At 36.8% G+C, this 14,540-nt stretch overlaps 2 protein-coding genes across 3 annotated transcripts in view; one reads left to right on the top strand and one right to left on the bottom strand.

The window, feature by feature from the left end:
• Positions 1-14,540, bottom strand: part of LOC115880428 (nucleoside diphosphate kinase A) — a 191,670-nt gene that overhangs the window by 51,802 nt on the left and 125,328 nt on the right. The gene's annotated exons all lie outside the window — the stretch shown is intronic.
• On the top strand, positions 656-14,540 carry LOC115880427. The gene is made up of 2 exons (XM_030897629.1): positions 656-922; positions 13,570-14,540. The coding sequence occupies exons 1-2, from the start codon at positions 754-756 to the stop codon at positions 14,076-14,078; spliced, it is 678 nt and encodes a 225-aa protein (XP_030753489.1). The 5' UTR covers positions 656-753; the 3' UTR covers positions 14,079-14,540.

The following is a 14,540-nucleotide window of genomic DNA, read 5'->3' as shown; positions in this document are numbered from 1 at the left end:
GTAGGAATTTAAAACCCCATTACAACAGTATCACAGTTTCGGCAGAATGGCATCATTAAATCAAACCAAACACATCGAAATTAATTAAATCGAATTGTTTAAGTGATATTTTCAAAAGCCAATAACTCGGAAACGGTTGCTTTGAGGTACATTGTGTGTATTTCGATTTTTGCTTAGACTTGAAGAAATAATTGAAATATTTAGTAATATACAGGCAGTTCTATTTAAAAAAAATGAAAACTTTAATGTGCCACGACTTTACGACCGACCCTGTATACTTAAATTTATTACTCGCAAATAGATATTTAGAAATCCTATAACTTTTCTACTTAATGTTTTGCGATACCTCCTATATTTTACGTAATAATCGACCGTTTCCATTCATAAAAGCGACCCTGTATATCAGTATCAGTATATTCGTCTTTGTTATTCCAAATAATGGTTCGTTCATTATTGTCTTACACGTTTAACAGTATATGTATCCACTAATTTTACTGAAAAAGGATACTATAATTTATGACGATGTTCTTTGGTTTTAAGAAATATTGTTTCGTCATACGCTAGAGTTGAGGCCTCAGTTTTTAAGGAGATATTGGTTGCCGCTGCGGGCGCTGTCCCGTGACCCGCATCCCGTGTCGTAGCTCGTAGATGAAGCAGTACGTAACGGACTAACGCGGTGAGTGCGTCCGGCATTTTGACTGTTATTTTATTTTTTGCTTTACTGTGTGTGATTCGCTATTAATACTCAATGAAATGGAGATAGATTGGTTCATCGATATGATTAAAAGTCATCCGGCAATATGGAATGCGGATTGTCAAGCGTACAAGGAAAAACCTAAACGAGATATGGCCTGGGAGGCCATAGCTAGAGGTGCTTATAACAATTTCGATGAAAAAGGAAAACACAAAAAAGAAGAAATACGTAAGAATGTTTATTTAATATTCGCTAATCTCTATTTCGAATAAGCATTATATAATAAATTATTTATACCTAGTAGGAAGTAAAACGGAAACGATAATATTTGTTGGTTAGAATTAAGACACACTGGCATGCGCAATGCCGATTTGACATAAAACCAAAACTCTTTTTTTGTTTGTTAACACTTTACTAGCACTGCTGGGATGCTAATGGCACCGTGTAAACACATTTTCGTGTGAAATGTGTCAATTGCCAATCATTGGCATGAAGAAGGGGATATATTACATTATGCCACTACGATGCCAATAGTGTTATCAGGGTAACTGAAGCCTGCCGCTGGCTGGATGCGTGTAAATCAGCCTTTATGTCCAGGGTGTCCCACTAAGAATAGCTCTCGGCTGTATCTCGGACAGTATGAAATGTGTCAATTGCCAATCATTGGCATGAAGAAGGGGATATATTACATTATGCCACTACGATGCCAATAGTGTTATCAGGGTAACTGAAGCCTGCCGCTGGCTGGATGCGTGTAAATCAGCCTTTATGTCCAGGGTATCCCACTAAGAATAGCTCTCGGCTGTATCTCGGACAATATTAGCCGTAGCGGCTGCGGAAAAAAAATATTTGTAACTAAAGAGGCAATGGGAAATTGCTGGAAATTATTTTCAAGTTTGTAGAACGACCGCTAGGGGGTGCAACTGCAACAAAAAATAAGAAAATGGAGTTTTTACACAATTTTGCCTAGATAAGGTGTACTATAAGTAACAGCTTCATAATCTTCAGTAAATTTTGAATATTTTTTGTTAGAACCATTTTCCCCTATCTACCAAAATAAAGTGGTGGGGGAAGGCTAGATCTGTTTTTATTTGAATATTAATAACTCTGGACTGGATGATCGGAATCCAACAAGCGAGGACTCGTTTAAAAGAACGTTTCTTACTCTATATTATACCATATAAACAATAATAATAAGCTTTTGAACGTAGACGCTAGGGGACGTTGTCTTACAATTTAACAAACATTGCGCGTTTTTTCAATTTCCGCAATTTTTCATAGCTCCTTTAGTTATAAATATTTTTTTCCGTAAGCCCTACGGCTAATACTTTCCGAGATATAGTCGAGAGCTATTCTTAGTGGGACACACGGTACAACCAGGGTTGGGTAACTACGCGTAGAAAATTAATTTTCTAGGTGTATGTAGAAAAGTGCGTAGAAAATGTATAAAATCTGAGAACAGGTACAAAAAATTAATTTTGTATATTTATAGGTATTACACAAAATTAATATTTGAACACGCGTTTATAATACGTATAGTAGATAGCACAGAATATCTAGCTACGCAACAGAAGCCTCGTTACATGCATAAAATTGTAACTATCAAAAGGAGACAGGCTTTTAAAGCCTGTCTCCAAATCAGATATTTTGATGCGGTAGTTTCGCTACTACATAATAGAGGGCGATAAATTTTGAAGAAAACAGTTTTCTACAAACGAAATTTAAAAGAATTTTGTGCAGTGTTGCCATTGTGTAATTTATATTGTATACTTCCTGATACAGCCTACCTTCAAATTTGCTACATCATTAAAACATTAAAATAGACCAGAGCTCTTTTTTCAAACGTTTAAGTATTTAACGTGCCATGTTAGATGGAGTTAAATCTTACGAGCTGAATTACAATCAGTTCCTGACATTTGATTGTAATTGAATCCTGAATTTTAATTGTAATCCGGCGACAATATAATAAATATTGTTCTACTATTATAATACCACTTCCTGACGTTCAATTGTGTTCATACTTTATAGCGTATGATCGGGAAAAAACGGCGTTAGAAAAAATGAAAAAAAAATGAAGATCGCTGTCATTTTATATGTAAATTTTTATGGGAAATAGTACACCATAATATAGTACCATATTACGATACACGGCGTTCGATTGAGCTTAAACTTGGTATTCTAATTATCTTTAGTAACATTGTAATGTTACGGTACCATGGGGCATATAAATTGGTACCTTCTATAGTACCATATTATGATATCACTTTCTGACGTTCGATTGGTTTGGTTTGGTCTGGTTGCTCATATTTGATATATACTTGCTTAATTTTGATGACATTGCAATATTATGGTACCATGAAGCCATGAAGCATATCAAGTGGTACCATACCAAATATAGCACCATATTAAATACATGGCGGTCGATAGGGCTTAAATTTGGTATACAACGTATCTTCGGTGACATTGTAATTTTATGGTACCATGGAGCATATAAAGTGGTACCTTCTATAGTACCATATTGTTACCACTTCCTGATGTTCGATAGGGCTCATATTTGATATATATATATATACTTGCGTATTTTTGATGACATTGCAATATTATGGTACCATGAAGCATATCAATAAGAAGTACCATAATGTAGTACCATATTACGATGCCATTTCCTAGCGTTCGATTGGGCTTAAACTTGGTATACTACGGATCTTCAGTGACACTGCAATATTATGGTACCTTCAAGCATATCGAGTGGTACCATAATATAGTACAATATTATGATATCATTTCCTGGATTGCGATTGGGCCCAAATTTGGTATACTTGCGTTTCTTTATAAAGATTTGTTTAATTAATAATTTTAATTTATTTTATGAATTTTAATTTATTGTACGATGTCGTGACAGCAACTTTTATGCCGAGTATGATATTATTAATTGTACCTGTGTCACTTTTTAAAATCTACCTAGGTCTATACTATAAATAACGTGACAAACAGAAGAAATTTGTTATTATAGTAATTTTTTAGTCATTACCACAGTATTAACATTTTTTGTACTGCATTTTAATAAATTATTTCCCTTATTATTAAACTTATATTTCATTACTAACCTTCCAGCATTAATAAATATCACTATCAATCGCCCTGTACATTTTTAAAGGTAATTAAAGGTATTTTCAATTTAGTTAACAATATAAGGTAGTTGTTGGGTTTTTGAAAGCCGTACGACGTACGATGCGTACAAGGCCTTAGCGCAGGACCTTGATCGCCGCCGGCGGGGAGCGCGTCGCTGGCAGAAGGCAGAAGTCACATAGGCCCACAGCGCAGCCGAAAAGCTTACAAAAACTTAGTATTGCCTGGTGTTTAAGGGGGAGTGCATCGCACTACCATGTTTCTGTTGACGTGTTATTCAGTAAATTAGAAATAAAGACCATATTGACAAAGACACTCGATTTATTGGCTGTAGCTGTATATAAAAGGTAAACAACATTGAAAAAGACGCTCCATTTTTGGTCCTTCGAGTCGGATAATTGGAAAAGTCCAATTAAGGAAAGGATACGGCTACAAGGCTACATTTATCGAAGAAAAGGAACAGGTCAGTGCATCAAGGAAATACAAATAATACAGTGACTTTAAGGACTACCAGGCTAATACTCATTTAAGGAAGGTTAAGGGAATTTAAGGAAGGTCAAGGGACATTTATATGGTTTAAGGAAATTTAAGGTTTAAGGACATTTAAGAAAATTTGAAGGTTATCTACACAGATTGGATACTGACCGAGGTAGGTGCAGTGCGCAACAGGGTGAGCAATTTTAATTTTATATATTTTTGCTTTGATTTATATTTGTCAAAATAAATATTTTTCGTTTGGCTTATTTGACAAAATAAATATTTTTTGCTTGATTTATTCGAAAAACAGATATTTATGGTTGATTTAGTTGACAAATAAGTATTTACTTTTGATGTATTTGGTACACATAATTGTTTTATTGTGCATTTTATTATTATTTTGTGCATTAAATTAATTATTGTTTGTATTTTTTGTTATTAAGGTGGACAAAAGGTTAAATTCTAAATAGATTTTGTTATTTATAAGTCCAGTTTTTCCAAATTTACGTACCATTTCTTTTATTATTTTTTGTAAGTTATTAAATTGATTTGTGTTTTATATTTGTAAGGGACGGTTTGTAAAGACAGCGCACTTGGGTTAAGAATCTGTGTCAGATTTAAGGATAATTTAAGGGTAAGGTAAACATTCATAAGGGTTTTTAAGGTAAAGGTTAAGGTTTTAAGGTAAAGGTTAAGGTAAAGGGTCAAGATGACTGATCTAGCTAAATTGACTCGAAAAAGGGGAAATATTAAAGGGCAGCTTACACGGTTAGAAACTTTTATTCAGAATTATGACTCCTCTAAGCATCATGAGATTTCGATACGTCTTAAAAGAGCGGAGGCGTGGTGGGATGAATTTGAAAGCATCCAGGACGAAATCGAGGACCTGGATGATTCGGATGAGCAAGTGGCTGAACGCGATGATTTTGGTACAAAGTATTTTGACATTCTTGGTCGCCTAAATTTACTTGCGCACGGTGGGAGTACACAGGACTCAACTGCTCCAAGAACGGAAGTACGTCTTCCACCAATGGAAGTACCTAACTTTTATGGTTCATACAAGCAGTGGTTGGAATTTCACGATTCTTTTAAGTCCTTAGTAGATTCGAATTTGTCTTTAACTAATATTCAAAAATTTTATTATCTAAAAGGGGCGCTTAAGGGTACGGCGGCTGATGTGATCCATTCTTTGGAGGTGTCTTCAGAAAATTATCAGGTTGCATGGGATCTTTTAAAGGAAAGGTTTGAAAATAAAAAGTTAATCGCTCTTAGTCATATTGACTCTATTTGCAATGTACCGGGTCTTACAAAGGAGTCTCATTCCGGGTTAAGGAAAATGTTAGATGAGCTGCGTAAGGATTTAAGGGCACTCAAAACTTTGGGTTTAGGCGTAGAACACTGGGATCCAATACTAATTTATTTGCTTGAATCGAAATTGGATCCTATTACCAGGAAGGAGTGGCAAAAACAAGGTTCGGTCGATAAATTTGCTACGATGGATGATTTTTTTAAATTTTTGGTAAACAAATGTGCAGTATGGGAAACCAATATCAGATCTTCAAATACTGATGACCAAGGGAAAGGGAAACCTCACCTACCCCCTCCCCGATCTACAACTAAAACATTTAGTTGCATACTTTGTAAGGCAGATGAACATTGTTTACAGCAATGTAAACAATTTTTGGATTTGTCGTTGGAGGACAAGAGGAGAGTGGTGTCAAGGTCAAATGCTTGTTGGAAATGTCTCAAACTGGGACACAGGGTGCATGCATGTACATCTGGAGGTTGTAGGCGTTGTAAGGGAAAACATCATCTTCTGCTGCATGATAATCAGCACTCAGGTAAGGAAACTCGGGATTCCAAGGAAGGCGCAGCGGAAGGAGGTGGCTCAAAGGTATTTAACGGTCATAGTAGTGAAGATAAAGGTCTCGAGATGCAAGGTGTAAAAAAGGAAATTACGGAGGTTCTCTTGTCTACTGCAGTTGTAAGGGTTAAGGATATAGAAGGTAAATGGCATGAGTGTAGGGCGTTGTTAGACTGCGGGTCACAGTCTTCATTCGTGACCAAGGCGTTTCGTGATATATTGAGGCTTCCAATGAAAAGGATAAACAGTTCAATTATGGGTATAGGGCCCGAAACCATGAGCATTGATCACTCGGTAGTTGCAAGGATTTATTCGACTCATTCGCAATATAATGCTGACGTGGGGTTCCTGGTAATCGATGAGATTTCTAACAACATTCCTTCGGTTAGTATTGATTTAAAATCACTTAATTTACCTGAAAACATTAAATTGGCGGATCCATCTTGTGGTGAACCAGGTAAGATCGATATGCTATTGGGTGCTTCAGTGTTTTGGTCCGTTTTGGGCACAGAGAAGGTTGAATTAGGTAAAGGTAAGCCTCTACTTCATGGAACAAAGCTGGGATTCGTGATTGCTGGGACTATGCATTTAAAACCAGGGCAAATGCAAGTGCATAAGCAATCACAACCAAAAAGGTGTCATTTCTCATCTAACTGTTCGGTTCAGGGGCAGTTAGAAAAATTTTGGGCTCTAGAAGAAATAGGTTATGAGAAACGACTAACAAGGGAAGAAGAAGAATGTGAAAGATTTTTCGCGGAAACGACGAAACGAAGCGAAGATGGCAGATTCGTTGTCAAGTTGCCAATACGTGTCGGGGTACCAGAGTTAGGCAATTCAGTCAATCTGGCGATAAAAAGGTTTTCTTCATTGGAGAAAAAAATAGAAAGGGACAATGAATTGAAGGAAATGTATCACGCATTCATAAGAGAATATCTTTCACTGGGCCATATGTCTAGAGTATATTCGGATAAGGAAATGAATGAACCGGTGGCGTATTATCTTCCACATCACGCGGTTATTAAGAAAACATCACTGACCACCAAGCTAAGAGTTGTTTTTGATGCCAGCGCACCAACTAACACTGGAGTGTCTTTAAATAATCAGCTAATGGTCGGTCCAAAGCTGCAAGATGATATTTTTGATATACTAGTACGTCTTAGGAAATATGCAGTAATCATAACAGCTGATGTGGAGAAAATGTTTAGGCAGGTTTGGGTTGCGGAGGAGGATCAGGATCTGCAAAGAATTTTATGGAGATTCAACCCGGATGAACCCATCGGACATTTTAAGTTAAACACAATTACTTATGGGATGGCATGTTCAGGATATTTGGCAGTAAAATGTTTGCAACAACTCTCGGAGTGTGAGGATGATAAAGTAGGAAGGGCAATCATGAAGGACTTTTACATGGATGATCTCTTGACAGGGGCAGATACAGTTGAAGAAGCCCGAGAGATTAAGAAAGGGATCAGTCAGGTGTTAGCTTCGGGTGGTTTTATCCTGAGAAAATGGAGTTCTAATAAACCAGAAACTCTGTTAACCTGCGATGAGCCAAATGTGGAGCATTATATATCAGGAGAGATAGCACTTCGAAAACACTAGGTATCAGATGGAATCCACACCTAGATACTTTGCACTACGATTGTCCTGAAGATTATGGTGTTTTATTGGACAATAAGGTAACCAAACGCATAATTTTGTCATTGATATCCCAGATATTCGATCCTTTGGGACTGTTGGCTCCTGTTATTATTAAAGCTAAACTTGTACTTCAACTATTATGGAAGGAAAAGGTAGGTTGGGACGAGGAAGTTCCGCAAGGTGTTCTAGTTCCATGGTTAAATTTGAGAGAGGAATTTCAGAAACTAAAGGTGTTTCAAATAGAACGGCAGGTTATATGCACAGGGTCTAGGGATTTTCAGATACATGGTTTCTGCGACGCTTCGCAGAAGGCTTACGGGGCTTGTATTTTTGTGAGATCAGTAGACCAGAAGGGAGATTGTCACGTAAGGTTGTTATGTTCGAAATCACGGGTTGCTCCACTTAAAGTAATATCTCTTCCCAGATTAGAATTATGTGGTGCCCTTTTGTTGGCTAAGTTGGTTAAGGCAGTTTTACAAGCGATCGATATAAATCCGTCTCAAATAAGGTATTGGTCGGATTCGTCCATTGTGCTGTCTTGGTTGTCAAGGGAACCTTCGACTTGGACAACATTCGTGGCAAATAGGGTCGCGGAGATTCAAACCCTCAGCGGAGGCAACCAATGGGGTCATGTACCATCAGAGCAAAATCCGGCGGATTTGGTCTCCAGGGGTACTGACTGTGACAGCTTAAGTGAAAATTTATTATGGTGGGAAGGCCCATTCTGGTTATCTCGCGAAGAGAATTACTTTCCTCAAACTCATATTCCTAGTGTTGATGTCATTCCTGAGCAGAAGATCATAAAACATTCATATATCGTGACGGATCTTAATAAGGTGCTTAGAAGGTTCTCGAATTTCAATAAATTACTTCGAACATTCTCTTATTGTTTAAGATTTATGCAAAATTGCAGGGCTTCTAAAAGAGGGGAACCACCTAGAAGAGGTCCATTAACGGTACAGGAGCTTGATAAAGCATGGACAGTGGTAATCGCATTAGTTCAACGTGAAGTTTTTGGTGCTGAAATTAAGGCCATAGAAGGGGGATGCGGGCTGGATAGACGAAGTAGAATTTTGTCTCTTAATCCGTTTTTGGACAAGGATGGGCTATTAAGGGTAGGAGGTCGGCTAGCCAAGGCTAATCTTAGTTATAATCAGCGGTTTCCGGTAATACTTCCAAATAAACACGACGTCACGCGGTTAATCATTCTATGTGAGCACTACAAGCATTTACATGCAGGTCCGCAGGCGCTTTTAGCAGTAATGCGTCTCAAATACTGGCCCATATTAGGTCGTCAAACAATAAGAAGTGTTTTATCGCGTTGTATTGTATGTTTTAGGGCAAAACCAAAGGATTTTAGGCAATACATGGGGGAGTTACCAAGCAGTCGTATTGTTCCAAGTCGGCCATTCGAAAATTGTGGGGTTGATTACGCAGGGCCATTTTTTGTTAAATCAGGCACAGTTAGAAAACCTGTTATTACCAAGGCGTATTTATGCGTCTTTATATGCTTCGCGACTAAGGCGGTCCACCTAGAATTGGTCGTTGATCTAACGACCCAAGCTTTTCTTAACTGCTTTAAGAGGTTCATCGCACGTAGGGGACTTTGTAGGAATGTGTACTCCGACAATGCGACAAATTTTATAGGGGCTAATAATGAACTTACGGAACTTAGTCGATTTTTACAGGATAAGGGTAACCAGGAGGTTTTCTCACAGTACTTTACAAATTCATTTATAAAATGGCATTTCATTCCACCGCGTTCGCCGCACTTTGGGGGTTTGTGGGAGTCTGCGGTGAAATCCGCAAAGTACCATCTAAAGAGGGTTTTAAATGATCAGAAGTTGACGTTTGAAGAGTTGTATACAGTGATAACCCAAGTGGAGGCATGTCTGAATTCCCGGCCAATTACTCCTGTAAGTGAATCTGCGGATGATTTGGAAATTTTAACGCCAGGTCATTTTTTAATGGGTAGCTCACCCTCTGCTCTACCTCAAGAAGATATAAAAGGTCATAATCCAAATCGCTTACAAAGGTATAAGTTATTGACTCAGTTTATCCAAAGTTTTTGGAAACGATGGCAAACGGAGTATTTGGGTAACTTGCAACAGCGATCTAAGTGGCGCATAAGAGCGGACTCTATAAAGATTAATGACATGGTGTTGGTGAAAGAAGATAACACTCCGCCCATGAAATGGCAGTTAGGACGAGTAGTGGAGTTACACACGGGTAGTGACGGGATATGTCGTGTTGTGTCGCTTAAAACCGCGAGTGGTTTAATAAAGAGGTCTACTTCTCGTGTATGTGTTCTACCATTTGAAGGCAGTAATTAATAAGAATTTTAGGAACATTAAGGATTTAGTGTTTAAAATAGATTTTAGGAATTAGGGTTAAGGTTTTTGAAAGACAAGCTTTCAAGGGGGGCGGCATGTTGGGTTTTTGAAAGCCGTACGACGTACGATGCGTACAAGGCCTTAGCGCAGGACCTTGATCGCCGCCGGCGGGGAGCGCGTCGCTGGCAGAAGGCAGAAGTCACGTAGGCCCACAGCGCAGCCGAAAAGCTTACAAAAACTTAGTATTGCCTGGTGTTTAAGGGGGAGTGCATCGCACTACCATGTTTCTGTTGACGTGTTATTCAGTAAATTAGAAATAAAGACCATATTGACAAAGACACTCGATTTATTGGCTGTAGCTGTATATAAAAGGTAAACAACATTGAAAAAGACGCTCCAGTAGTGTATATTAAAAATGTATTTTATGAGTATATGTTTTGTAATAATATACTTAAAACTATCTTAAAAGCCAAACGAATAATTAATATAAGTGTATCCGACAAGAAAAGAAAAATAGAAAGAAACTATTATAAACTCTACACTCCATAATTATAAACCAGAAAAAGAATGGGATGCCAATTAAAGTCTTTCTGAATCTGGCAACTGTGCATATTTACCCGAGCTTCAAGGCCGTCGATCCGCATCGATCCAAAACCGAAAGTTCAACATTTCCAATTATATTCTGATTATGATATTGTCGCGCCATCTAGTATTTTATTTGTGCAATTTTAGCTCTGCCATTTCGAGTATCTTTCTGTTGCGTAGCTAGATATTCTGTGGTAGATAGTATTAAGAACCAAACTTCACTTAATCTGCAGGCTGCAGGAATATAATTACAATATTTTTATTATTTAATTTTATTATAACGAATTAGTATATAAAATTTGATATGTTATGATTGTTTACGGCCTTAATTGATTAATATAATAGTAGTATTGTATAATATTGGTAACATCATCAAAATATATCGAGTTGATTGAACGAATAATTTCTGAAGCAACGATAATATTAGGATAATATTATAATTATTATATAAAATATTATATTATTAAATTTTTCTTCGAAAAAATGATGATAAAATAGTTTCTGTTGAACTTTTGGCACAAAAACATTTCAAATTTATGATTTCAGTCTAATAACTATATACTCAACGTGTTTAATTTATGTCAATGATGACAGGTATTGATAATTTCGATTCCAAATATCTCCAGAAATATTACTCAATGAATTTCACCAAGAGACTTTTTTACGTAGAAAACGTAAATGTATATTTTTCACTTAATAGTTTGACACCCTTAAAATGAAACTTCGACATCCTGTATCTGCGAACCTAAGCATTTTAGGACGAACGATCGATTTTACGAACTTTTTTTACCTATTTTTATGTGTAGAATATGCTGCTGAAGTTATCGGAATACAGTTGGGACCACCCTGTAGGTTACATTACACTCCATTACAAACTAATGATATTTATTCATACTCCTTGTTTAGTTATTTTTCTGAAGCCACCACAAAGTTTGCCCTTGACTGTTTCGCGAAGTAGTACGAAGAATGTATGCGTGCTATAAAAATTTTGTATAAACTGATCGAAACGTTTTTTGAAACATTTCCCGACACAATTGCAATAATAATAAAAAACAAACAGACAATCACGGTTTCTCTCGGTCGATTTCGATCTGTTTCGGAATTTACAGCCATGCCAAGCCAATATTCCCCGCCTCTAAATGCTTCGCGAAATATTTCGTGAAACATTTCGGGCATAGTGTAGCGGGTGTTTAATAGTTATTAATGATATTAGTTCGATACGAACATCATAATGAAACGCGTGTAACGTTACGGCTTAGTTGCACAAGTTTCATTAAAAAGTTCGTATCGAACGTGTATTATTCAAAATTTAATCTACGACGCGACACGAGAGACGACCCAAAAAGATTTGATTTAATTTAAAATATCAGAGATATCCTCATAAAAATTAAAATTCAAAATTATCAGATGCCCATATTAGTCGACGCCGTGGTAACAGTGCTTGTTGATTGTTTCCATTTTGACTTTGACAACTCAATTATTGATGTTCAATTTTGTGTTAAACGTTCAGTTTTAGCAAAAAGCAAAAAATAATATTAATATGGGTGATTCTGATTCTGAAAGTGTGCCTTCGGATATTGAAGGCATTGCGCAAAACGTTGTCGATTCCCTACTTCCCGAAAAATCAAGACAAACGTACGAGCAAGCCTATGTAAAACTTGAAGATTGGTGTAAAGGGAAAGGAATCAAGAATAGTAGTAACGAAAAGGTTCTCCTGGCATGTTTTGAATATCTTTCAAAACATAGAAAGGCTTCATCACTTTGGGTATATTATTCCATGCTACGTTCAGTTATATCAGTGAAGAAAACACAGATATTAGTAAGTACGTCCATTTAATTGCATTTCTAAAAAGAAAATCGGACGGATTTCGGTCAAAAAAATCGAGGATTTTAAGAAAAGAAGACATAACTCGTTTTTTGTTGGAAGCCGATGATAAAACTTATTTCCTGACAAAAGTATTATTGATAGTGGGACTTGCGGGAGCCTGCCGGCGTATCGAGTTGATAAATCTGCAGCTGCAAAATGTTAAAGATAAAGGACAATGCATTCATGTCATTATTCCATTTACGAAAACAAAGATATCACGAGATTTTTTTTATAACGAAAGGGAATGTTGAAGGAATAAATATGGTGGAAATGGTTCGAAGATATATAGCTATGCGGCCAAGCAACACAGAGCATACTCGATTTTTTGTGGGGTACAGAAATAGAAAACGTATTAAGCAACCCGTTGGCATTAATACTTTAGTGAAAATGCCGTATAAAATAGCATTGTTCCTAATTCTTCCAAATCCATAACAATACACTGGACATTGTTTCCGTAGATCGTCTGCGTCGTTGCTTGCAGATTCAGGAGTGGATTTATTAACTGTTAAAAGACATGGTGGTTGGCGCTCTAACACAGTGGCAGAGAGCTATATAGAAAATTCCAAAGAAAATAAGAAAAAAGTGTCATGTAATATTTTGGGTAACATTTCTGGCAATGATGGGTCTTCAACAAGTTCAAGCACTCTGGAAATAAATTTACTTTCTAAAAATTCAACTCACCTGTCATCGTCTGGAATTCATTTAACCAATTGTACTGATATTATAATTAATGTTTACAATAAATAAACGTATTTAGGTACCTTTTTTGCTTGTTTCTTATTTTAAAATTTGCGTGTTATCATGGCGTGTTATTATGAATTCATAATAGCACTAGTGCTATTATGAAAGCCATAATGACATCCAAGTGACAAAGTTAAATGTGTCATAATGACATTGTCGTAGATTAAAGATATAACGATTTAAAATTATTCTTTATTACTTTGACATAATGTGATTCGACATTTTTTTTCAATTTCAGTGAGGAGACTAACAGCTAAATGGAGAAACATCAGAGACACATACGTAAAAAGTGAAAAAAAGCGAGTTCGCGGTTGCCTGAAAACACGAAAATACGTTTATGCGAACAAGCTTTCATTCTTACAACCGTTCCTCGACTTGTCTGGTTCCAAGTCTAGATCAATCATTAAATCTGAAGATGAATCGACCAACATGGACGGGTCGTCCGCAGACAGCGCTGAAGTTGAGGACGATCAAAGAATGACAGAAGTTGAAATCAATCAGCAAGCTTCGAGCACAAAATACAGCGCGTCTTCCACTACTCAGGAGCAGCCTCAGGAGCAGTACAGAAGAGAAAGCGTCATTTCGGACTACTTTAGTACACCAATTGAATTTCAACCAATCGATGATGATAAAGCTTTCTTCGATTCGCTACTTCCCACAGTACGAACGTTCACAATTGATGAAAAATTAGAGTTTCGTTTAGAAGTGCTGAATATTTCAAAAAGAATCAGACGTAATCAGCAGTAAGGTCTATTAGTGTGAGGCTGGTGAATATGCAACCAAGAATACATGGGTCCTAATGAAATTACTCAAAAAATATGTTTATATCAATGACGAAAGAATACAAGGACTAATAACAGCCGAGACCAAATTGTTACCATACCACGAAACAGTGCCGTGGCACATATTTTTCTTAACTTAGTTGCTTGAAGAGAAATTTATATTTTTGATAAACTACACACTACACACAAACTATAAAAAATCGCTAAAATTGTAGCTGATGACCAACTGATCACTCATTCGTTACAACCAAAAAAATGGCATCTAACATCAGAAATTCTGCTGCAGCGATGGGCGTTACATGTCCTTGTATTCTTTAATCATTGATCTACAGAGTCCGGTATTAGTGCGTCGTAGCTCCTATAATAAAAAACTTAGGAATTTTGTTTAAGTGCAAACCAAAAGTATGTATTAGGATGTATTTCAGGA

Source organism: Sitophilus oryzae, unplaced genomic scaffold, assembly GCF_002938485.1.
Source record: "Sitophilus oryzae breed Bouriz unplaced genomic scaffold, Soryzae_2.0 scaffold_1623_pilon_pilon, whole genome shotgun sequence".
In the NCBI taxonomy this organism is placed as follows: Eukaryota; Metazoa; Arthropoda; class Insecta; order Coleoptera; family Curculionidae; genus Sitophilus; species Sitophilus oryzae.
Note: the sequence above shows the minus strand (reverse complement) of the source record. Positions and strands in the feature narration are given on the sequence as shown.